This window comes from Lipotes vexillifer, unplaced genomic scaffold, assembly GCF_000442215.2.
Source record: "Lipotes vexillifer unplaced genomic scaffold, Lipotes_vexillifer_v1.1 scaffold814, whole genome shotgun sequence".
NCBI classification, from domain to species: domain Eukaryota; kingdom Metazoa; phylum Chordata; class Mammalia; order Artiodactyla; family Lipotidae; genus Lipotes; species Lipotes vexillifer.
Genome location: NW_006784081.1, coordinates 17,633 through 40,699, shown reverse-complemented (window position 1 = coordinate 40,699; position 23,067 = coordinate 17,633). Strand labels below are relative to the sequence as shown.

The 23,067-nt window shown below is 39.2% G+C and overlaps 1 protein-coding gene across 1 annotated transcript in view; it reads left to right on the top strand.

Moving 5' to 3' along the window:
* Positions 1-22,582, top strand: part of LOC103086082 (zinc finger protein 454) — a 43,062-nt gene extending 20,480 nt beyond the window's left edge. Inside the window, exons 5-7 of the mRNA XM_007456484.1 lie at positions 1,689-1,815; positions 2,221-2,310; positions 21,087-22,582. Of these exons, the coding sequence (XP_007456546.1) occupies positions 1,689-1,815; positions 2,221-2,310; positions 21,087-22,420 (1,551 nt within the window). The 3' untranslated portion in view covers positions 22,421-22,582. The remainder of the gene's footprint in view (positions 1-1,688; positions 1,816-2,220; positions 2,311-21,086) is intronic.
* The last annotated feature ends 485 nt before the right edge of the window (positions 22,583-23,067 follow it).

Genomic DNA, 23,067 nt, shown 5'->3' with positions numbered 1-23,067 from the left:
ACTCTTTCCACTAGCAAGTAAAATAAGGGTCTAAAGTGGTAAAGGCAGTACCTAACATAGAAGTGATAGAAGAGAGAAATTGGAATGCTTTCTTAGAAAGGTGGGATTTACTGGGCTTTTTAAAAAAATTATATTTGGCTTTTTACTTCAGAGGAATATTGGGTACAAATGAAATCATTCAAGTGGTATGTTTTCAATTTCAATAAATTACTGAAAAGCTTTGAGCAGTGCTAACTTCGTTAGAATAAGGGTATGGACTCCACTTTGAAGGAGACAACATTCATTTGAGTGTACAAATTCTGATGAATTTGGTAAATTTGTTCTAATTCATTCACACTTAAACCTGTCCAGGGCAGGAATCTGTGGCAGAAATCACTGGAAGGGCTGAGCAGCCGATTGAAAGTGCCGTGTCAACCCAGTCCCAGCTCACTGGTTGCTCACCCTTCTCCTTGGTTTCTAGCTTGTCCTTTAGAACCCAACTCAGGCACCACTTTTGTTTTGAAACCTGTCTTCACGGTGCCAGTCCACTGTGATATTTCTCTTCCCTAGCCTTTTCCTCAAATTCATTGTTGGTGTCACACAATTATCTTGTGTTTACAGGCTGCCATAATTTTGATTGCCATTCAGCAGACCTGTATTAGGGATGTAAAATGTGCCAGGTATTAGATCTATGCCCATGATAGAAAGGTGAAGGTCTGTCCCTGACAGACTGGTTCATGGGTTCAGTCCCACAAATGTTCCTTGGTTCAGCCTACTTTGTGCAAGGCTCTAGGTGCAGGTAACAGAAACCTAACTCAGACTACCTTAAGAAAAAGCAGGCCTTTATTGGAAGGATATTGGGATATTGCCCAAAAGGCCAAAATGCACCTGTACTTCAGCTAGGCAAGTGGGGTCTAGAATAATCTAAAAGTCCTTTCTCTTGGACCCTTGCCTTTCTTCTCTGGGCTTCTACTTAGCTCTTCTTTCTCAGTTCACACCAGCTCTCTTGTCCTCTCAGCCAAGAGTTTCCACAGAAGGTACTAGTTGTGATCAGAGGGAACAAGGTCACATTGTCCAGAAGGACTGTTTCCATGGGAACCGTGTATGTGTGTTGGGTTCAGCTGAAGAAAAGCAGGAGTTGCTGAGTAACACATTTGTAACAGGTGCTGGGTACATGGGCCATGTTCTAGAAGACATGATATGGGAAGACAAGGGAGATGTGGAAATGGTCCATAGCTTCTTGGAGTTAACAGTCTCGTGGGGGAAACCAAAAGTAAACCAAAACTCAGTAAAGTGGGACAGTGCTTGGATGGCCCTGCACGGGTGATATGGGAGGGAGCAGCTGAGGAGGGGTGCTGAAGAGGTAATGCTGAAGCCAAGACCTGGGTAGGATTGGTCATAGGGGTGGGGGTACAGGCAGGGCTGTGCAGATTGACGGAGATGGGAGAAAATGTTTTGGGCAAGATGGACAGCCAGTGTGAAGTCCCAGTGCTGGCTGAGGAGGCCTGTCTTCTCCACAAGGTATTTTTCTTCAGGGGAACGAAGTCTGATAAAAGCCTGACCCCTAGGAGACCCTGAGGAAGTGCTTCCCTTGTCACAGAACACCATCCCCCTTCTGTGCTAACAGCCCTGCAGATTGTCACAGCATTTCCCAGAGAGTCATGTGAGGGAGTAGCCACCAGTCAACGGGGATGGGTTTGCCCTTACAGGAATCAGTGACCTTCAAGGATGTGGCCGTGCTTTTCACCCAGGATGAATGGGCGCAGCTGAGCCCTGCTCAAAGAGCCCTGTACAGGGATGTAATGCTGGAGAACTACAGCAACCTGGTATCCCTGGGTAAGTGGGAGCCTCTGAAGGCTCATCTTCATATCTGGAGATTTCTTTGGGACCTGTAAACTGGTTCCATACAGAAGTTTGGGTTGGGAGTGAGCTGTTCTGAGGATGTTATCACAGTGCCTATCCTTTGTGTCCTGGGCACAGGGCCCTTTGGAGTCTAAGTGCAGATGTCTCAAAGGTGACTAGAGGTCAAATCCTCCCTCCCTTCCAACAGAGAGAAAGACGGGAACAGATTCTCTGTCAGGCCCAAACCATCTTTTCCTCCTTCTGGGAACTGTTGTCTACCCTGGGCCCCTATCAGGTCACCTTTTCCAGGAAGTTCCATGGACCAGATCTCATCCTTGCAATGATTTTATCTCTGGTATGAACAGATATGGCCCTTTTTTTTTTCCCCCTCAAAAACAGGACTCTTAGGACCCAAGCCAGATACGTTTTCCCAGCTGGGAAAGGGGGAAGAATCGATGCCGGAGGACTCCTTGGGAGGCTTCTGTCTTGGTAAGCATGCTGCGTGTGGGAGGCATTGGGAGGAACATAGCACGTGAGCCAGGCCTGTGGACTGAGAAATGAGCATCTTTTCCCTTCATGTTCACCTCAATGCCTTGTTGCCATATTTGTCCCCACGTGCATGTGGCACTCCTTTCTTGTGGCAGTTTGTGCCTCCCTGGATCCTCCTTCCCATGATTTTTCTTCTCTCTCTACTTGGCATAGATGGACAGCTCCCCACTGTGCTTGTGTGTCCTGTTGTTCCCTTCAGCATCTGACCATGCAGTCTCTGCTCACACTTCTCCAGTGAGGAGGAAGAGCATGGGTTACACACAGCTGAGCAGCTTCTGGTCCTCAGGGCCAGTCACCATGTGCCTACTGAGGCAGCTCTTCTAGCTAAACATTGCACATTTCTTCAACCACCTTCATATTTGTTCATCCACGTGTACCTACATTCAGCATTTAATTATTCTCCACCTTCTGCTGGTGCTGCACTGGGCTGTAAGCACCATACGAGCACAGCCAGATTTTTTGCCTGTTTTGCTATATTGCTCATGCCCAGCACAGTGCTTGGCACCTAGTAAGTGGCAAAGACTTGTTGCTTGGGGATACAGAGAACACGACAGTTTAGTGGCTGTTACTTGTTTTGAGGAACCCATTGGATCTGGTAGCTTAAGAACAGGAGCAGGGGTGCCTTTCCCTAAACCCCCCAATATTTTAGAGAGCTATTGGCATATTCAAGACATTACATTTCACTTTCTGCCAGCATTTGGCCAATTGTAAAATTTTTTTTTTTTTTTTTTGGTGGTACGCGGGCCTCTCACTGTTGTGACCTCTCCCGTTGCGGAGCACAGGCTCCGGACGCGCAGGCTCAGTGGCCATGGCTCACGGACCCAGCCGCTCCGCGGCATGTGGGATCTTCCCAGACCGGGGCATGAACCCGTGTCCCCTGCATCGGCAGGTGGACTCTCAACCACTGCGCCACCAGGGAAGCCCTGTAAAATATTTTAAAAACCCTTTTGTTACTGATTTTTCACAGGAGCCCAATGAAGTAGGCAGGACTTTATATCCTACAGTAAGTAACTGTTTACTGGAATGTCTAGGATCTAATCTGTTATGGAATTTATATGTCTTAACTCCAAAACTCAATTATCAAAAAAATCTTTTAACTTACCCCAATAGCATTCTGAATTTGTGTGTTCTATTACACCCAAACTAAGGCATTTTTAATATTTCACTCAGTATTATACAAGCAGTGTTATAACAAAAAAAGAAAAGCGATGGGAATTAAAAGAAATTAATCCACTGTCCCAGTACTCTGGCCTAATAACATCATTTATTCTTCCGTTATTCATCATTGACACTAATTCTTTATTGCACTTCTGAGGGGGGATTGTGAAGATGAAGAGGACTTTTATGCCTAGAAGGGATTTTATAGTCAGATATGAGTAATGACATGAAAAACCATGAGGTCATGGTTCAGTCCTTCCCAGATGCCTTTCACGAGCCTCTGTTCCAGCACCTCTTGTTTCCTGGACACCCTAAGCTGTGAGCTGATTCACGAAGGATGATTAGTGGTCAGCCATTCAGACGTGGAAAGAAATCTTATATTTCCCAATAAACTTTTGGGTTTTTGTGTTGCTATTGTTGTTGTTTGTTTGGTGGTGTTTTTGTTTTGTTTTGTTTTGTTTTTTGGCTGCACCACGTGGCTTGTGGGATCTTAGTTTCCCAACCTTAGTTCCCCAACCAGGGATCGAACCCAGGCCCACAACAGTGGAAGCACAGAGTCCCAACCACTGGATTGCCAGGGAATTCCCCCAGTAAAGTTTTATAGTTGTTCCTTCAATTTCCTATTAAAATTATAGTTCTGTTTTTTAATAGAACTACCTCCTTGTTTTTCAACTGGAAATTACTGCTGTAAAGAAGTGGTAGTCATTTCCAAATATTTATTCCCCTTGTCACTCTCCAATTCTTATTCTTAAAGTGTTCATTGAATCATTTTTAGTATAGGTTTTTCTTACTTCTGTTTCACTTCTTAATGACTGGCTAGGACTTCAAAAACCATGTAGAACAATAATAATAGGTTTATCTCTGATTTTTCAAAGGATCGGATCTAGGACTTTTCCATTGTTGCATCAATCACTCTTGGTTTAGAAAGACACTTAATTTTAATAATAGTAAGAAAAAGTCCTTCTGATAGCTTTCTTTTATTTATTTATTTTTTTTGCGGTATGCGGGCCTCTCACTCTTGTAGCCTCTCCCGTTGCGGAGCACAGGCTCCGGACGCGCAGGCTCAGCGGCCATGGCTCACGGGCCCAGCCGTTCCGCGGCACGTGGGATCTTCCTGGACCGGGGCGCGAACCCGTGTCCCCTGCATCGGCAGGCGGACTCTCAACCACTGCGCCACCAGGGAAGCCCTGATAGCTTTCTTTTAAAATTTTTCTCTTCCCTGGGCCATGATCTAGTGTAGGCAGGGAGCTGACATTTGAGCCCCTGTGGATCAGCACTGTGCTGGGTGATCTCCGGGGATCTCTTAGCTGCCCCATTTCAACCTTACAACCTGTGAGGCAAATATTATTAACCCCACTTACAGAAAACCCAGAAAACTGAACTTCAGGGTGGTTAACTAATATCAATGTATTTAATGTGGCCATTTTGTTGCAAGTCAGGATGAGGGTTAAACCAGTGTGACCCTCAAATGGTGTCATTCCCCCGCCCTTCTCCAAAATAGCTTTAATTCTACAGAAATTGTTTACCCAGTAAACCTAAAGAAAATGGCCTGATCCCTTAATTTGAGTAGTTTGCTAATAACTTTTTACTTTTCTGCCTTATGTATTAATCTGTTTAGTTTCCTTTTGTTATATCAATTGTACATTTTGCCCTTTAGCTTTAAATTATCTTTTCCTGAGCCATAAAATGTATTCATTTACAACTGTGCATGGTATTCATCTATAATTCTTTTTTTTTTTTTACATCTTTATTGGAGTATAATTGCTTTACAATGGTGTGCCAGTTTCTGCTTCACAACAAAGTGAATCAGTTATACATATACATATGTTCCCATATCTCTTCCCTCTTGCGTCTCCCTCCCAACCCCCCCCCATCCCACCCCTGTAGGTGGTCACAAAGCACCGAGCTGATCTCCCTGTGCTATGCGGCTGCTTCCCACTAGCTATCCATTCCACGCTTGGTAGTATATATATGTCCACGCCACCCTCCCGCCCTGTCTCAGCTTACCCCTCCCCCTCCCCATATCCCCAAGTCCATTCCCCAGCAGGTCTGCGTCTCCATTCCCATCCTACCCCCAGGTTCTTCATGACATTTTTTTCTTTCTTTTCTTAAATTCCATATATATGTGTTAGCATACGGTATTTGTCTTTCTCTTTCTGACTTACTTCACTCTGTATGACAGACTCTAAGTCCATCCACCTCACTACAAATAACTCAATTTCATTTCTTTTTATGACTAATATTCCATTGTATATATGTGCCACATCTTTATCCATTCTTCCAATGATGGACACTTAGGTTGTTTCCATCTCTGGGCTATTGTAAATAGAGCTGCAATGAACATTTTGGTACATGACTCTTTTTTTTTTTTGTTAATAGCTGATAGTATTTTTTTTCCTTTATTTTTTTAATTTATTATTTTTTTAACATCTTTATTGGGGTATAATTTCTTTACAATGGTGTGTCAGTTCCTGCTTTATAACAAAGTGAATCAATTATACATGTACAAACATCTTTATTGGGGTATAATTGCTTTACAATGGTGTGTTAGTTTCTGCTTTATAACAGAGTGAGTCAGTTATACATATATATATGTTCCCATATCTCTTCCCTCTTTGTCTCCCTCCCTCCCACCCTCCCTATCCCACCCCTCCAGACAGCCACAAAGAACCGAGCCGGTTTCCCTGTGCCATGCGGCTGCTTCCCACTGGCTATCTACCTTACGTTTGTTAGTATATATATGTCCATGTCTCTCTCTCGCCCTAACACACCTCACCCTTCCCCCTCCCCATATCCTCAAGTCTGTTCTCCAGTAGGTCTCTGTCTTTATTCCTGTTTTACCCCTAGGTTCTTCATAACATTTTTTTTTCTTAAATTCCATATATATGTGTTAGCATACGGTATTTGTCCTTCTCTTTCTGACTTACTTCACTCTGTATGACAGACTCTAGATCTATCCACCTCATTACAAATAGCTCAATTTCGTTTCTTTTTATGGCTGAGTAATATTCCATTGTATATATGTGCCACATCTTCTTTATCCATTCATCCGACGACGGGCACTTAGGTTGTTTCCATCTCCGGGCTATTGTAAATAGAGCTGCAATGAACATTTTGGTACATGACTCTTTCTGAATTCTGGTTTCCTCAGGGTATATACCTAGTAGTGGGATTGCTGGGTCATATGGTAGTTCTATTTGTAGTTTTTTAAGGAACCTCCATACTGTTCTCCATAGTGGCTGAACCAATTCACATTCCCACCAGCAGTGCAAGAGTGTTCCCTTTTCTCCACACCCTCTCCAGCATTTATTGTTTCTAGATTTTTTGATGATGGCCATTCTGACTGGTGTGAGATGATATCTCATTGTAGTTTTGATTTGCATTTCTCTAATGATTAATGATGTTGAGCATTCTTTCATGTGTTTGTTGGCAGTCTGTATATCTTCTTTGGAGAAATGTCTATTTAGGTCTTCTGCCCATTTTTGGATTGGGTTGTTTATTTTTTTGTTATTGAGCTGCATGAGCTGCCTGTAAATTTTAGAGATTAATCCTTTGTCAGTTGATTCATTTGCAAATATTTTCTCCCATTCTGAGGGCTGTCTTTTGGTCTTGTTTATGGTTTCCTTTGCTGTGCAAAAGCTTTGAAGTTTCATTAGGTCCCATTTGTTTATTTTTGTTTTTATCTCCATTACTCTAGGAGATGGGTCAAGAAGGATCTTGCTGTGATTTATGTCATAGAGTGTTCTGCCTATGTTTTCCTCTAAGAGTTTGATAGTTTCTGGCCTTACATTTAGGTCTTTAATCCATTTTGAGCTTATTTTTGTGTATGGTGTTAGGGAGTGATCTAATCTCATACTTTTACATGTACCTATCCAATTTTCCCAGCACCACTTATTGAAGAGGCTGTCCTTTCTCCACTGTATATTCCTGCCACCTTTATCAAAGATAAGGTGACCATATGTGCATGGGTTTATCTCTGGGCTTTCTATCCTATTCCATTGATCTATCTTTCTGTTTTTGTGCCAGTACCATACTGTCTTGATTACTGTAGCTTTGTAGGTATAGTCTGAAGTCAGGAAGCCTGATTCCTCCAGCTCTGTTTTTCATTCTCAAGATTGCTTTAGCTATTCGGGGTCTTTTGTGTTTCCATACAGTTTCTGAAATTTTTTTGTTCTAGTTGTGAAAAATGCCAGTGGTAGTTTGATAGGGATTCCATTGAATTTGTAGATTGCTTTGGGTAATAGAGTCATTTTCATAATGTTGGTTCTTCCAATCCAAGAACATGGTATATCTCTCCATCTATTTGTATCATCTTTAATTTCTTTCATCAGTGTCTTATAATTTTCTGCATACAGGTCTTTTGTCTCCTTAGGTAGGTTTATTCCTAGATATTTTATTCTTTCTGTTGCATTGGTAAATGGGAGTGTTTTCTTGATTTCACTTTCAGATTTTTCATCCTTAGTGTATAGGAATGCCAGACATTTCTGTGCATTAATTTTATATCCTGCTACTTTACCAAATTCATTGATTAGCTCTAGTAGTTTTCTGGTAGCATCTTTAGGATTCTCTATGTATAAACAACAACACAAAACAAACAACAACACCAAAAACACCAGCCTAATGAAAGTCCTCATATCTTCTGCCAGGGGAGATTTGAGATGTTTTGTCCAGACAGTTTTTTTTTGTTGTTTTTTTTTTTGCAGTACGCCAGCCTCTCACTGTTGTGGCCTTTTAGTATCATGTCATCTGCAAACTGACAGCTTTACTTCTTCTTTTCCGATTTGGATTCCTTTTATTTCCTTTTCTTCTCTGATTGCTGTGGCTAAAACTTCCAAAACTATGTTGAATAAGAGTGGTGAGAGTGGGCAACCTTGTCTTGTTCCTGATCTTAGTGGAAATGCTTTCAGTTTTTCACCATTGAGGACAATGTTGGCTGTGGGTTTGTCATATATGGCCTTTATTATGTTGAGGAAAGTTCCCTCTATGCCTACTTTCTGGAGGGTTTTTATCATAAATGGGTGTTGAATTTTGTCAAAAGCTTTCTCTGCATCTATTGAGATGATCATATGGTTTTTCTTCAATTTGTTAATATGGTGTATCATATTGAGTGATTTGCGTATATTGAAGAATCCTTGCATCCCTGGGATAAATCCCACTTGATCATGGTGTATGATCCTTTTAATGTGTTGTTGGATTCTGTTTGCTAGTATTTTGTTGAGGATTTTTGCATCTATATTCATCAGTGATATTGTTGGCCTGTAGTTTTCTTTCTTTGTGACATCCTTGTCTGGTTTTGGTATCAGGGTGATGGGGGCCTCATAGAATGAGTTTGGGAGTGTTCCTCTCTCTGCTATATTTTGGAAGAGTTTGAGGAGGATAGGTGTTAGCTCTTCTCTAAATGTTTGATAGAATTCGCCTGTGAAGCCATCTGGTCCTGGGCCTTTGTTTGTTGGAAGATTTTTAATCACAGTTTCAATTTCAGTGCTTATAATTGGTCTGTTCTTATTTTCTATTTCTTCCTGATTCAGTCTTGGCAGGTTGTGCACTTCTAAGAATTTGTCCATTTCTTCCAGGTTCATCTATAATTTTAACATTTTATATTATATCCTCTTTCTCATTTCCACCTTTATCTCTGTTTTTTTCCTCTAATATTTGTTGAGACTTTTTGTAGAGAACCAGCTCCTATTTCTCTTATATGCTACAATTTTATTTCGACACTTAGCATTATCATTTCCTTTCTTTCTTAAAGCAAATATATTTTGATACTGTAATCCTATCTACGGAACAGAATATGTAACATTTTTGAACAGCCTGAAGAATGGGCATACACCCTCCATACCCTGCTCTCCAGCTGAAGAAACAGAACAAAGCTGCATATGTGAAGTTCGATGTGTCCCTCCTCATCAGTTCTTCCTCCTTTCATACCAGAGAGCTACTAGCTTGAATTTTACATTAGCTCCTGTGCTGCTTTTCTTGCTCTTTACCACATTTATCCATAGCTCTGAGCAATATTGTTTAGCTTTGCACACTTTAAAGCTTGATATGTATGTATTGTACTATAGATACCTTTCCACAGCTTGCATTTTTTAAAATCCTTGTTGGGATGTGTAGCTCTAGTCATTTTTAACTGCACTTTGTTACTCCTTCAATGGCTATACCTTTATTTAACTATTTTCTTGCTAATAGACCTGTAGGTTGTTTCCAGACGTTTTGCTGCTTTTTGAATGATGCTGACCTGAATATTCTTTTTTTTTAATTAATTAATTTATTTAATTTTGGCTGCATTGGGTTTTCATTGCTGCATGCAGGCTTTCTCTAGTGGCGGTGAGTGGGGGCTACTCTTTGTTGTGGTGCATGGGCTTCTCATTGAGGTGGCTTCTCTTGTTGCGGAGCATGGGCTCTGGGCGTGTGGGCTTCAGTAGTTGTGATACGAGGGCTCAGTAGTTGTGGCTCGTGGGCTCTAGAGCACAGGCTCAGTAGTTGTGGCGCACGGCCTTAGTTGCTCCACAACATGTGGGATCTTCCTGGACCAGGGCTTGAACCTGTGTCCCTTGCATTGGCAGGCAGATTCTTAACCACTGCACCACCAAGGAAGTCCAGACCTGAATATTCTTGTACATACTTCCTTATACACATGGGCCTTGTTTGAGAATTTCTTTAGGTGTATTCATAGGTGTAGAAATAGTGGGTTTAAGAGTATATGCTTCTTCAGCTCTACTAGATGGTCCCAGATTGCTGATTAAATTAGTTGATCCAAATTATAGTAATAGTTGATGCAGGTTAGTTGATGTTACTTTGGCAAGTAACAGGAACTTAACCAAAATTCCTAAGAAATGGTATCTCATTGTGGTTTTAATTTGCACTTCCTGTTTACTGGTGGAGTTGAACACCTTTTCATATGTTGATTATTTGTGTTCTGTGACATATTCTTATTCTTCATCCATTTTTCTGTTATAATTTATCTTTTTCTTATTCACGTGTAGGACTTCTATATATAATTAGGAATTGAATACTTTATCAGTTACTATGTGTGCCAGTCTATAGCTTATCTTTTCTCTTTACTAGCAGAAGTCCGTAATCAGTGTTTGTCTTAATGATCTTTATCTTAGTGCTTTCTGTGTCCTGTTTAAATAATCTACCCTTAGATCTACCCTTAGATCCATGAGGGAAGGACTTGGTCATGTTTGCTCTTGTATCTCAGCTCACCAGGTCCCAGTATGTACTTGCTGAATTAAAGCATGAATTTTTTCTAATAATAATTTACTTTTGTCTTTTTTTTTTCTGTATAAATCTTATCAGAGGTTTGCCTTTTAAATAAATTTAATAAATAATTTTTGACTTTACTGATCGTTTCTATTTTATCTTTACTTCATTAATTTTTGCTTTTCATTATTTCTTTCCTTTGACTTTTTTGGAGCTTATTGTGTCCTTTTTCTTTATCTTTAGTATTAAATTTCATCACAATAATGCATTTAGTTTAACGAAACTACAATGTTTATTATGAAAACTGATGGCCTCTTATGCCCCCTTATCCCCATTCTCTCCTCTTTAGAAGTAACCATCTTCTCTTCTTTCAGCTGATTATTTGGTATATTTGTTTCCATGTCTCCAAGGGATGTGTTTATATTGATACCTCTTGACTTTTCAGTTTCAGGCATTATTTACTGAATTCCTTCTATAAAAGTGAGAATTAAACTCACCTCCCAACTATTCATCTTACTACCTTTTCCATTGCCTGTCCTCCCAGTAGGGTTATAGTGTACTTAATGGTCAGAGAAAGTCATTGTTTACATTCTGAAGCACTATTCACAGCTGATCCATGAAGTAAATCCTGGCAACTTTTGCTTTTGCTTTCCTAAGCAATCTTTCCCAGGGTTCATTTAGTTTAATTTAATTTAATTTAATCTCAGACCTTCTCTAGTTGTCTGCATCTCGATTCTCAAGACTTTTAGATCAGAAGGCATTCTAACAATTTCATTTTCCTGGAAAAGTCTCTTCTGGAGCCATCTGACCTGCTCCATTCTGGAACGGCAGGTGCCTAGCTGTCATCCTCCTGCAAATTCTGTCTTTCCCAGCCTGCATGTCCCACATCATCCTTTTTCTTGGCTTATCTCTTCATTTGCACATGTCTTCCAGTAGCTTCCTAAGAAAGGATGCACAAGAATAAGTTTTTGGTAACCTAGAAAGTCTGTAAATGTCTTTTTCCTGCCGTAACCCTTTCTGGATAGTTTGACTAGATAGAATTCAACACTGGAAATCTTTTTTCTTCAGAATTCTGAAGACATTGCTCTGTTGTTTTCTAGACTTAAGTCTGCTATTGAGAAATCCAAAATCTTCAGGTTCTTCATCACTTGTGACCTGTTTTTCCTCTCTGAAAGCTTGCGTGATCTCCTCATTTACTCCAGTGTTTCTCAGTGGTGTACCCTGGTGTGCTCCTATACTTGGATTCACTGAGCATTGGTGAGCCTTTCCATCTAAATTTCTGCCCTGTGGATCTTAGACATTTTCTTCTAGCATTTTTTAATTTCCACCTTCAGTTTTCTCTTTTCTCTTGATGGAATGCCTGATACCACCTGGACTTGTCTTCTAATTTTATCTTTTTTTTTATTATTATTTTTATAAATCTTACTGTCCCCAGTAAGGTTTTTTTTTTTAATTAATTAATTTTTGGCTGGGTTGGGTCTTCGTTTCTGTGCGAGGGCTTTCTCTAGTTGCGGCGAGCGGGGGCCACTCTTCATCACGGTGCGTGGACCTCTCACTGTCGCAGCCTCTCTTGTTGCAGAGCACAAGCTCCAGACGTGCAGGCTCAGTAGTTGTGGCTCACGGGCCTAGTTGCTCCGTGGCATGTGGGATCTTCCCAGACCAGGGCTCGAACCCATGTCCCCTGCATTGGCAGGCAGATTCTCAACCACTGTGCCAACCAGGGAAGCCCTAATTTTATCTTTTTATTAAAATTTCCATCTTTATGTTTCTTTTGTTCTACTTTTGACAGGTTTCTTCAGTTATGTCTTCCAGTTCATCTATTGAGATTTTAAAAATATTTTTAATCAGCTTCATTAAAGTATAATTTACATGCAATAAAATTCACCATTTTAAGTGTAATATTTGATCAGTTTTGACAAATTTATCACCAGATCAAAAGAATAACATTTTTGTCATCTCTAACCAAAAATTCCTTCTTACCTCTTTGCAATTAATCCTGTCCCCTGTCCCCAGCCCCTGGCAACCACAGGTCTGCTTCTGTCACTGTGAGTTTACTTTTCCAGGATTACTTTTCCATTGCCTAAAAATAGTTGTTTCATTTTTTTCCCTAGTTTTCTAATTGTTTATGGTGGGAATTCTCTGTTGAGTTTTCAAATTCTGCCATCCTTTTTAATTTCCAAGAACTCTTGTTTTATTTGTAAGCTCTTATTCGTGTTTTACAATTGTAATATCTTACCTCTAAAGATAATGGTTTCCAAAAACACTTTCATCTCCCTTTATAGGCACTGTGTTCTCAAATTTACTCTTTGATTGTTTTGGTATCTCTTTTGTATCTCTTTCTTGTTAGAGGCTTTCCTCAGTTGGGAGAGGGAAACCTTCCAGCTCCTCTGAGTTGGGGAAGGGATCTGAGGGCATAAAGGCTTCATAAACTGACCTTAATCCAAAACTCCTTATTTTATCCACCCCCACTCTCAGATGTACTTGATAGTGCCAAGTCTTGAAACTTCTGATGATTTGGAGGAAATTGGGTCAGTTTCTGGTCCCTCCCTGGGGGTGACCTCTTGACTACATTGTATAGGATCTGGATCATACTACTTGCATGCCCTGTTTGATACCCTAGAGTTATCAATATATAGTTTAAAACCATAATTTTTTTTTAGTGTGGCCCAATGCAGCTACAGGTACTGCTCCTAATTCAGCCCCCATGAAGTGACCTGGGCCCCAGTGAGAACTGACTCTGAGGGTCCAGTCTTTCCCCATCTCAGTTCATCTTCAGCGTCGTGAAACCAGGGTGTGTTTGACCCCCTCTTGATAACACAATTAGATGAGTGTTTTCCTGTAACACAAAACATTAAAAAGCCAATTTTCTCTTATATATAGGTGTTATGTTTTATGATCACAGTCAAGAAAAGGCTTTAATAAACATAGCTATCTAATAGCTGCTAGAAAAGAAAGCTAGCAGTTGGTTGTTTTTATTGAGATAAATTATTATTTTTGAAAGCCACTCCCAGATTTTTTAAAGTAAACTTTTATTGAAGTAATACTAACACAGGAAAATACATAAATTATAAGTGTACAGCTCATCAGATTTTTACAGTATAAATACATCTGTATAACCAGCACCTATATCAGGAAATAAAGTGTTCCTAGAACACCACAGATCTCCTCCCATCCCCTCTGTTTCTTTTGTCCTGAAGATAATTACTACCCTGACCATAGCTTTGTTTTGCCTATTTTAAAACTTTTTATAAATGGAATCATATGTGTCTACTCTTTTGTGCCTGGCTTCTTTGCTTCCACAGTGTATTTGAGATTCATCCATGTTGTCATATGTAGCAATAGTTGGTTCATTCTCACTGAGGCATGATATCTCACTCTGTAAACCTACCACTATTTATACATTCTACTGTTGCTAGACATTTGGTATATTTCTGGCTCGGAGCTATTATCAATAATACTGGAACTATTATGAACATTCTTGTACATCTTTTAGAGAATGTATGTCATACATTTCTCTTGAGCATATAGCTAGGAGTACTATGTTCATGAGTAGGCAAGTTTTTTTTTTTTAATTTATTTTTTTTTTGGCTGTGTTGGGTCTTAGTTGCAGCGCACGGACTTCTCTCTAGTTGTGGTGTGAGGGTTTTCTCTTCTCTAGTTGTGGCGCACAGGCTCCAGGGCACGTGGGCTCTGTAGTTGTGGCGTGGGCTCCAGAGTATGTGGGCTCCGTAGTCTGTGGCATGCAGGTTCTCTAGTTGAGGCATGTGAGCTCAGTAATTGTGGCTTGCGGGCTTAGTTGCCCCGCAGCATGTGGGATCTTAGTTCCCTGACCAGGGATCGAACCTGCATCCCCTGCATTGTAAGGTGGATTCTTTACCACTGGCCCACCAGGGAAGTCCCTGCAAACTTTAATAGACACTGCCAAATAGTTTTTTTAAGTGGTTATACCAGTTTATACTCCAGGCAGCAGGATATGAGGGTTCCTTGTCCTCTTATATACTTAGTATTGTCATTAAAAGTTTGTTTTTCACCATTCTAGAGGATATATGGAGTATCTCATTGTATCTCAACTTATGACTGATGAAGTTGATCATCTTTTTATTTTTTTATTGATCATTTAAATATCCTGTTTTGTAAAGTATCTATAAGTCTTTTCCCTATTTTCTATTTAGTTGTCTAATCTTTTCTTATTGATATATTTTAGGGTTGTACATTTGGGATTTGATCCTCTGTCATATAGATACATATGCATTATAAATATTATTTCACACTTCGTATAATGGTGTTATTTGGTAAACAGAAGTTCTAAATTTTTAGAATAGTCCAGTTAATTGGGGTTTTTCTTAAAGTTAATGCTTTTTGTGTCCTACTTAAGACATTTAATGCCATGAAGATCTTCTGTGTTTTCCTTTATTCTTTTGTTTTTCATATTTAGGTCTACAATCCACATGGAAGATTTATTTTCATTATTTTCCATAAAGGTATTCAGTTGACCCACGATCATTTACTGAAAAGACTATCTTTTTCCCCATTGTACTGCAGTGTACCTTTGTCATACATATGGGGACTGCATGTGCATAGGTCTGATTCTGGGTCTATAATCGGTTCCGCTGGCCTGTTTGTATACAGACTGGACTTCCTTAAATGTTCAGAAGAATTCACTAGTGAAGCCATCTCTGATTGGAAATTTCTTTGTGAGAAGGTATTAAATGGAAGATTCAATTTATTTATTAGATGTAGGACCATTCAGATTTTCTGTTTCTTCTTGCATCTGTTTTGATACTCTATACCTTCCTAGAATTTAGTCTTTTAATTTATTGGCATAAAGTTTCCTCATTATGCTATTATCTTATAAATTTCTTTAGAATTTGTCTTGATGTCACCTTTATCATTCTTGATAGGGGTAATATGTACCTTCTCTCTTTCTCCATTAGTCTTGATAGAGGTCTATCAATTTTTTATTAAGTTATCAATTTCTGTTATTTTTATTATTTCTTTCCTTCTCCTTTGTATTTAATTTGCTATTTTTCTGATTTCTTGAGATTGATAATTGATACAGATAGATAGATGTACATTTCTTTCTAACCATGCTGTAGCTGCATTTTGTAAGTTCCATTTCATGGTTCTATTATCATTTAGTTTAAAATATTTTCTAATTTTTGTTTTGATCTCTTCTTTGCTTTATCAGTTATTTAGAAATGTATGGACTAGTTTTAAAATATCTGTGGATTTTCTAACTGTCTTTTTGGTATTTTGTTATTCATTTCTGGCATAATTCCACTGAATTCAGAGTACACATTCTGAACTCTGTCCTGTGAAATGATCTCTGTCCTGTGAAATGTGTTCATACTACTTCACATCCCAGTATATGTTCAGTTTTGGTAAATGTTCTATGCACTTAAATATGTATATTCTGTCATTGTTGGGTATAGTGTTATAAGTATATCATTTAGATCAAGTTTGTTTATCTTGTTATTCAGATCCCCTATTCATAATGGTTTGATTTCTGAGTTATTGAGAATTGTGTGTAAACATATCTCACTATCATTGTTAAGGTTTCTCTATTTTTTCTTTTTATTTTCTCAATTTTTACTTTATACATTTTAAAGTTATGTGAAAATGTAGATTTGTTATATTTTCCTAGATAATTGAACCTTTTGTCAATATGAACTATCTTAAAGCCTGTTTTCTCTAATATTATGAGATTTGTCTGATATTAGTATAGGTATACCAGCTTTCTTGTGGTTAGTGCTTGCTGGATAAATCCTTCTCCATTCTTTTCTTTCCTTATTTCTGGATATCTATATATATATATTTATAATTATTATTTGTGTGTGTGTGTGTGTGTGTGTGTGTGTGTGTGTGTGTGTGTGTGTGTGTTACACGGGCCTCTCACTGTTGTGGCCTCTCCCATTGCGGAGCACAGGCTCTGGACGTGCAGGCTCAGCGGCCATGGCCCACAGGCCCAGCTGCTCCGCGGCATGTAGGATCTTCCCAGACCGGGGCACGAACCCGCGTCCCCTGCATCAGCAGGCGGACTCTCAACCACTGTGCCACCAGGGAAGCCCTGGATCTATATTTTTGATATTTCTCTCCTGAGTGCCATATAGTTGGATTTTATTTTTTTAATCCAGCCTCACAACCTTAGTGTTTTGTTTTGTTTTTTTTTTGCGGTACGCAGGCCTGTCACTGTTGTGGCCTCTCCCGTTGCGGAGCACAGGCTCTGGACACGCAGGCTCAGTGGCCATGGCTCACAGGCCTAGCCACTCTGTGGCATGTGGGATCTTCCTGGACTGGGGCATGAATCCATGTCCCCTGCATCGGCAGGTGGACTCTCAACCACTGCGTCACCAGGGAAGCCCAACCTTAGTTTTTTAATAGCATAATTTAGACCAACTGCTAATATGTATAGGATTGGACATCTACTATTTCATTATTTAATTTTAATTTTACTCACCTGTTTTAAGTCTGTTTTTTTTCTTGTCTTCTTTTGAATCAACTATTTTTATTGTGCCATATTCCAATGAGCCTGTATCTTCTTTAACTAGTCTTAAAGATTGTATGAGCTTTTATCTTCTTTAACCAGTCTTTTATTGGTAAGTCTAATAAGTAAAACCAGCTTATTACTATCCAAAATAAATAATTCCCAGGCAATGCTAATAGCTTAAAACAATTCTATTTTCTTTCTTTCATCTCTTGTGTTATTTTTGCTATATATTTTAATTATGTATATATTTTCAACCTCTCAAGACATTATAATTATTGTTTTGTGCAATAATATTTTTATTTACTCTTTCCATTGCCTTTTCTTACTTTTACACCTGGGATTATCTTTCTTCTGCCTGGAACACTCCTTTTATTGTTTTTTTAATATGGGCCTGCTGGTGACACAATCCCTGTTTTTATTTGTATGGAAATAACCATTTCATATTTACTTTTTTGGGACATTTTGTTTCTATTGAGTTCTAGTTTAGCAGTTATGTTCTTTCAGCACTTCATATGCTATTTTATTGTCTTCTTTTTTTTTTTTTTAAACAATTATGGAGCTATTTTTAAAATTTTATTTATTTAATTTATTTTTTCATTTTTGTCTGCGTTGGGTCTTCATTGCTGCATGCAGGCTTTCTCTAGTTGTGGTGAGCAGGGGCTACTCTTTGTTGCAGTGCGCGGGCTTCTCATTGCCGTGACTTCTCATTTTGCAGAGCACAGGTTCGAGGTGTGCAGGCTTTAGTAGGTGTGGCATGAGGGCTCAGTAGTTGTGGTTCATGGGCTGTATAGTGCAGGCTCAGTAGTCGTGGTACACAGGCTTAGTTGCTCCACGGCATGTGGGATCTTCCCAGACCAGGGCTCGAACCCATGTCCCCTGCATTGGCAGGCGGATTCTTAACCACTGTGCTACCAGGGAAGTCCCTATTTCATTGTCTTCTGTTTTCCCTTGTTTTTGGTTGAAAAGAGAGCTATCAGTTTTATTTTTTTCTCTTTTAAAGGTAATATATTCTTTCTCTCAAGGAAATTTCAAATTAGTCTTATGTTTTCAGTAGTTTTACTATGGTATACCTAGGTGGATTTTCTCTGAATTTATCCTGCTTGCAGTCTGTAGTGCTTCTCAAATTTATTTTTCAACCTTTTTTTAAAAAAAATAGTGTTTTTTGCCCCATTCTTTTCCTCCTCCCATTCCAAAACTCCAGTCACACATGTGTTAATAAATGTTTTCACCATGTCTTATATGTCTCTTTAAATTTTTTCCTCCAGGTTTTACCATGGATATTTTCTGCCTATGTATTTTTTTTAGTTCACTATTCCTCTCTTCTGCTATGTCTGGTATACTGTTTCTTAAAATATTTATTCATTTTATTTATTTATTAAAAAAAATTTTTTTGTCTGTGTCAGGTCTTTGTTGTGGCATGCAGGACCTTGTTGCAGTGCAGAGGCTCTTCATTGCGGCATGTGGGCTTCTCTCTAGTTGTGGCGTGCGGGTTTTCTCTCTCTAGTTGTGACGCTTGGGCTCCAGAGCACGTGGGCTCTGTAGTTTGTGACATACGGGCTCTCTAGTTGAGGCGCGCAGGCTCAGTAGTTATGGCGCACGGGCTTAGTTGCCCCATGGCATGTGGGATCTTAGTTCCCTGACCAGGGATTGAACCCCTGTCCCCTGCATTGGAAGGCAGATTCTTTACCACTGGACCACCAAGGAAGTTCCAATGTCTGTTATACTGTTAAAGCTATCTATTGAGTTCTTAATTTCAGTTATATTTTTCAGTTCTAGAATTTTCATTTGATTCTTCCGTTCCAATTCTCTGTTAAAGTTCTCATTCTTATCTGTTTTATTGAACATGTTAGTCACACTTATTTTAAACCTCATTTCTGATAATATTCGTATCTGAGTTCTGAGGGTCTTTCTCTATTGTCTGTTTTTTCTCTTGATTCAATAATTTCTTAGTACTCCTGGTACTTTTTGACTGAATCCTTGACATCATGTGTGAAGGAGTGAATAGGTTCTGGATGATGTTATGTTCCTCCAGAGAAGATTTGCCTTCCCTCTGGTAGACAGCTGGAGTACAAGCAAACCACCCTAATCCATCCACCCAGGGACTCATTAGCTGGAGGTTGGGTTGAATGTTTATGAGGCTTTACCTATCTCTTATTTGCCCTTGCTGCTAGGTTGTAGCCCTCCATGAGTCCCAACTGAGAGCTTTACATGTTTACTCTGACCACTGTTTACCCCACAGGCCCCCAGAAGGTCCTGAACTCCAGTATTTGGCTCAACAGTACTATAAGACTATAGAGAATTCTGAATTTCTGCTTAGCTTTGTCTCTTGCCTGGAGAAGCTTAAGAATTCAGCAAATTCTCTGATGAAAAAAAAACACTGTTAGGATCATCTCTATATTTCCCTTCTATCCCAAACATTAGACTATCAAGTTGGCTTCAAGTGATATCTGATGCCTTTAGACAGATTTTTTTTTTTCAATTCAGATTTTTCGGGTATTTTTTGCAAGAATCTGGTCTTCCACAGGCTACTCTGTTAGGTCCAGAAGCAAAAGTCAGTTCTTAAGATTTTGAGATTTGGCAAAACTGGTGTTTAACTTTAAATATTCTTTGTTTTGAGCAAGGATATATTCTAAGCTCACAAGGATTTTAGCCTTAAAGTGCACCTGTTTAACTTTCTTTTCCAGGTAAGTACAAGGAGTTATTATTATTATTATTATTATTATTATTATTATTATTATTATTACTCTTTATAGATTTTCTGGAGTGAGTAGGAGAAAAAAGCATTGAAGGAGGCTTGTTCTTGATAGGCTTTCCCAGGAATCTTTGCATCATCTGTGTTAGTATCAAGTCCTTATCATTGCATTTCTTAGTACAAAGTCTTAAATAGATTTAACACAAAAGACAGATATTCACAAATACGTACAGAAAGCTAGTATGCATTCAGAACTCTGCTTGTTAATATCAGGATACCCATGAGACCAAGTGAGACTGTTGTTGAGTAAGTGTGGAATTTGGTTTTGGGGAGAGGAATCATTTTGTCAGATAATTCATGGGACCTTGGCCCAGATCCCAGTAGCAGAGTCCCATTTCTAATGACTATTATACTCCTTTCCCCAAATTCAGGGCCTTGCCTCCAAGACATACTGGATATATCCTGGCAGATTTGCTGCTTTGTTCCTAATTTTTTATGCTCACATATACATCCTCATGGTACGTGTTCCTTATATTGATGTCACATTATTCATTTAGGTTTGAAGATGTTGCTTCCTCACTGGTAGCAGGAGGTTCTAACTTTATTAGTAGGTATCAGTGAGTCACAGGCTCTATAGTAGGCTAACTTTTTATTTTCCATCTGAATGCTAAAATGAGTCTACAAAACATAAATCCTGGTTTTAGTAGTTACTCCGAAGCTGAACTTTTTTTCTACCAAGTGTTGACCTCTAGTTTCAATGGTTTCTTAAGGTCACACCTAGGTTATTTTAAAGACCGTATCACTAAAACAGATAAGGTACATTTTTTTCTTATCTGTTAGCATAGTGTGGTCTTACAGGTGTTTTTGAGCCTTCAAAATTCAGGTAACTTCTCTGTAATCACAAAGAAAATAAATATTGTACTCAGGATCCCAGCTCAGGCCTGTGACTTCTGAATGCCAGCTCCAAGCTCTCCTGCTTCATACATTGTATAGTTGTCAACCCCTTTCTGCCATGTCTTCTGTTCACCTCTTCTCCCTTTTCCTGTTTTATCTTCACTTCAAGAAATCTTCAAAATTACAACCTCTCTGTTAGCATTATAAACAAGGTCACGTTCTTATCCCAACTAGATGTTTTACTAGGATAAAACAGACATTTTAATTTTTGATGTCTTTCAGATTGGATGACTACACCTGTGAGTAAGAAATCAACTCTCAAGGCAGATATTCCTGAAGGAGAATTGGGTCAGTGGATGATAAAGGAAAGATTCACTAGAGATAGTTACTGGAAATATGAAACACTGTTGGAATGGCAGCATGGAAGCCAGGAGATAAAGTTGCAGCAAGTGATGCTTGCTCATGAGAAAACTTCATCTGTGGTTGGTGACCAGAAATGTGATGAATCTGGGAAGCACTGCACCATGAGCTCATCCTTTGTTCAGAGTCAGGGATTTCAATCTAGCAGAAAAGCCTTTGAGTGTAGTGAGTGTGGAAAAGTCTTCACTAAGAGTTCAACCCTCAATAAACATCAGAAGATTCATACTGAAAAACTTAATGCAAATCGGAAAATTCTTATTAAAGAGAAGCGATATGAATGTAGAGAATGTGGGAAAGCCTTTCACCAGAGCACACACCTCATCCATCACCAAAGAATTCACACTGGTGAGAAGCCGTATGAATGTAAGGAATGTGGTAAGGCCTTCTCAGTGAGCTCTTCACTTACTTATCATCAGAAAATTCATACTGGAGAGAAGCCTTTTGAATGCAACTTATGTGGAAAAGCTTTTATCCGAAACATACACCTTTCCCACCACCATAGAATACATACTGGAGAGAAACCTTTTAAATGTAACATATGTGACAAAGCCTTTGTGTGCAGGGCACATCTTACCAAACACCAGAATATTCATAGTGGAGAGAAACCCTATAAATGTAATGAATGTGGGAAGGCCTTCAATCAGAGTACAAGTTTTCTTCAGCATCAGAGAATTCACACTGGGGAGAAGCCTTTTGAGTGTAATGAATGTGGGAAGGCTTTCAGGGTGAACTCTTCCCTTACTGAACATCAAAGAATTCATACTGGAGAGAAACCTTATAAGTGTAATGAATGTGGAAAAGCTTTCAGGGATAATTCATCCTTTGCTCGACATCGGAAAATTCATACTGGAGAGAAACCTTACAGATGTGGTTTGTGTGAGAAAGCCTTCAGGGACCAATCAGCCCTAGCCCAGCATCAGAGAATTCATACTGGGGAGAAACCTTATGCGTGTAATATATGTGAGAAAGCATTCAGTGACCATTCAGCCCTCACTCAACATAAGAGAATTCATACTAGAGAAAAACCTTATAAATGTAAAATCTGTGGGAAAGCCTTTATCCGAAGTACACATCTGACTCAACATCAGAGGATTCACACAGGAGAGAAACCCTATAAATGTAATAAATGTGGGAAAGCTTTCAACCAGACTGCAAACCTCATTCAGCATCAGAGACATCATATTGGAGAAAAGTGATATGGAAGAACTTTGAGACTAAATGTATTAATTACTGAATGCAAGAGAATTTCCATTCTACAGAATAACCATGAAAGCTTACATGAATATAGTCATTTTATTTACTGAGAGTCAAGGTTCACAGTAGTGTGGGTTTTGAGAACTTAAGAATGGCAAACACTCATAATTCAGAACTGCCTCAGTTGAATAGTCTGAATTAGTCTGAATTACCAAGTATCAGAACCAACATGGACCTTCATTAACAACATAGAAATTAGTTGACCCTTAAGAGAAATTATAAAATTGTAAAAATTGAGAAGCACAGGAACAAAAAAGTAAGAAAATGGTCTATAAGCATTTTACTGTACTTGATTCTCTTACATAGGAGGGTTTCTACCTTTAATGGAACCCTTTGTTTTCCTCACCCCCACTGCTTACACCCAGTGTAAAGAAAGTGCAGTCACCTGTGCATTGGCCCAGGAGTTACTTAAATTATGCTTCCCACCTTCTGCTTCAAACCACCTTTTTTCAGATTTCCCTGGTTCATGTGTCCACTGGCTTCTTACCTGTATTCTTCTCCTGGGACAATTCATTTGAACCGTGTGTCCCTTTTTGATTTAGCAACTCCTAACTGATAACATTGCGTCAGTTACTACCACCCAGTTTGC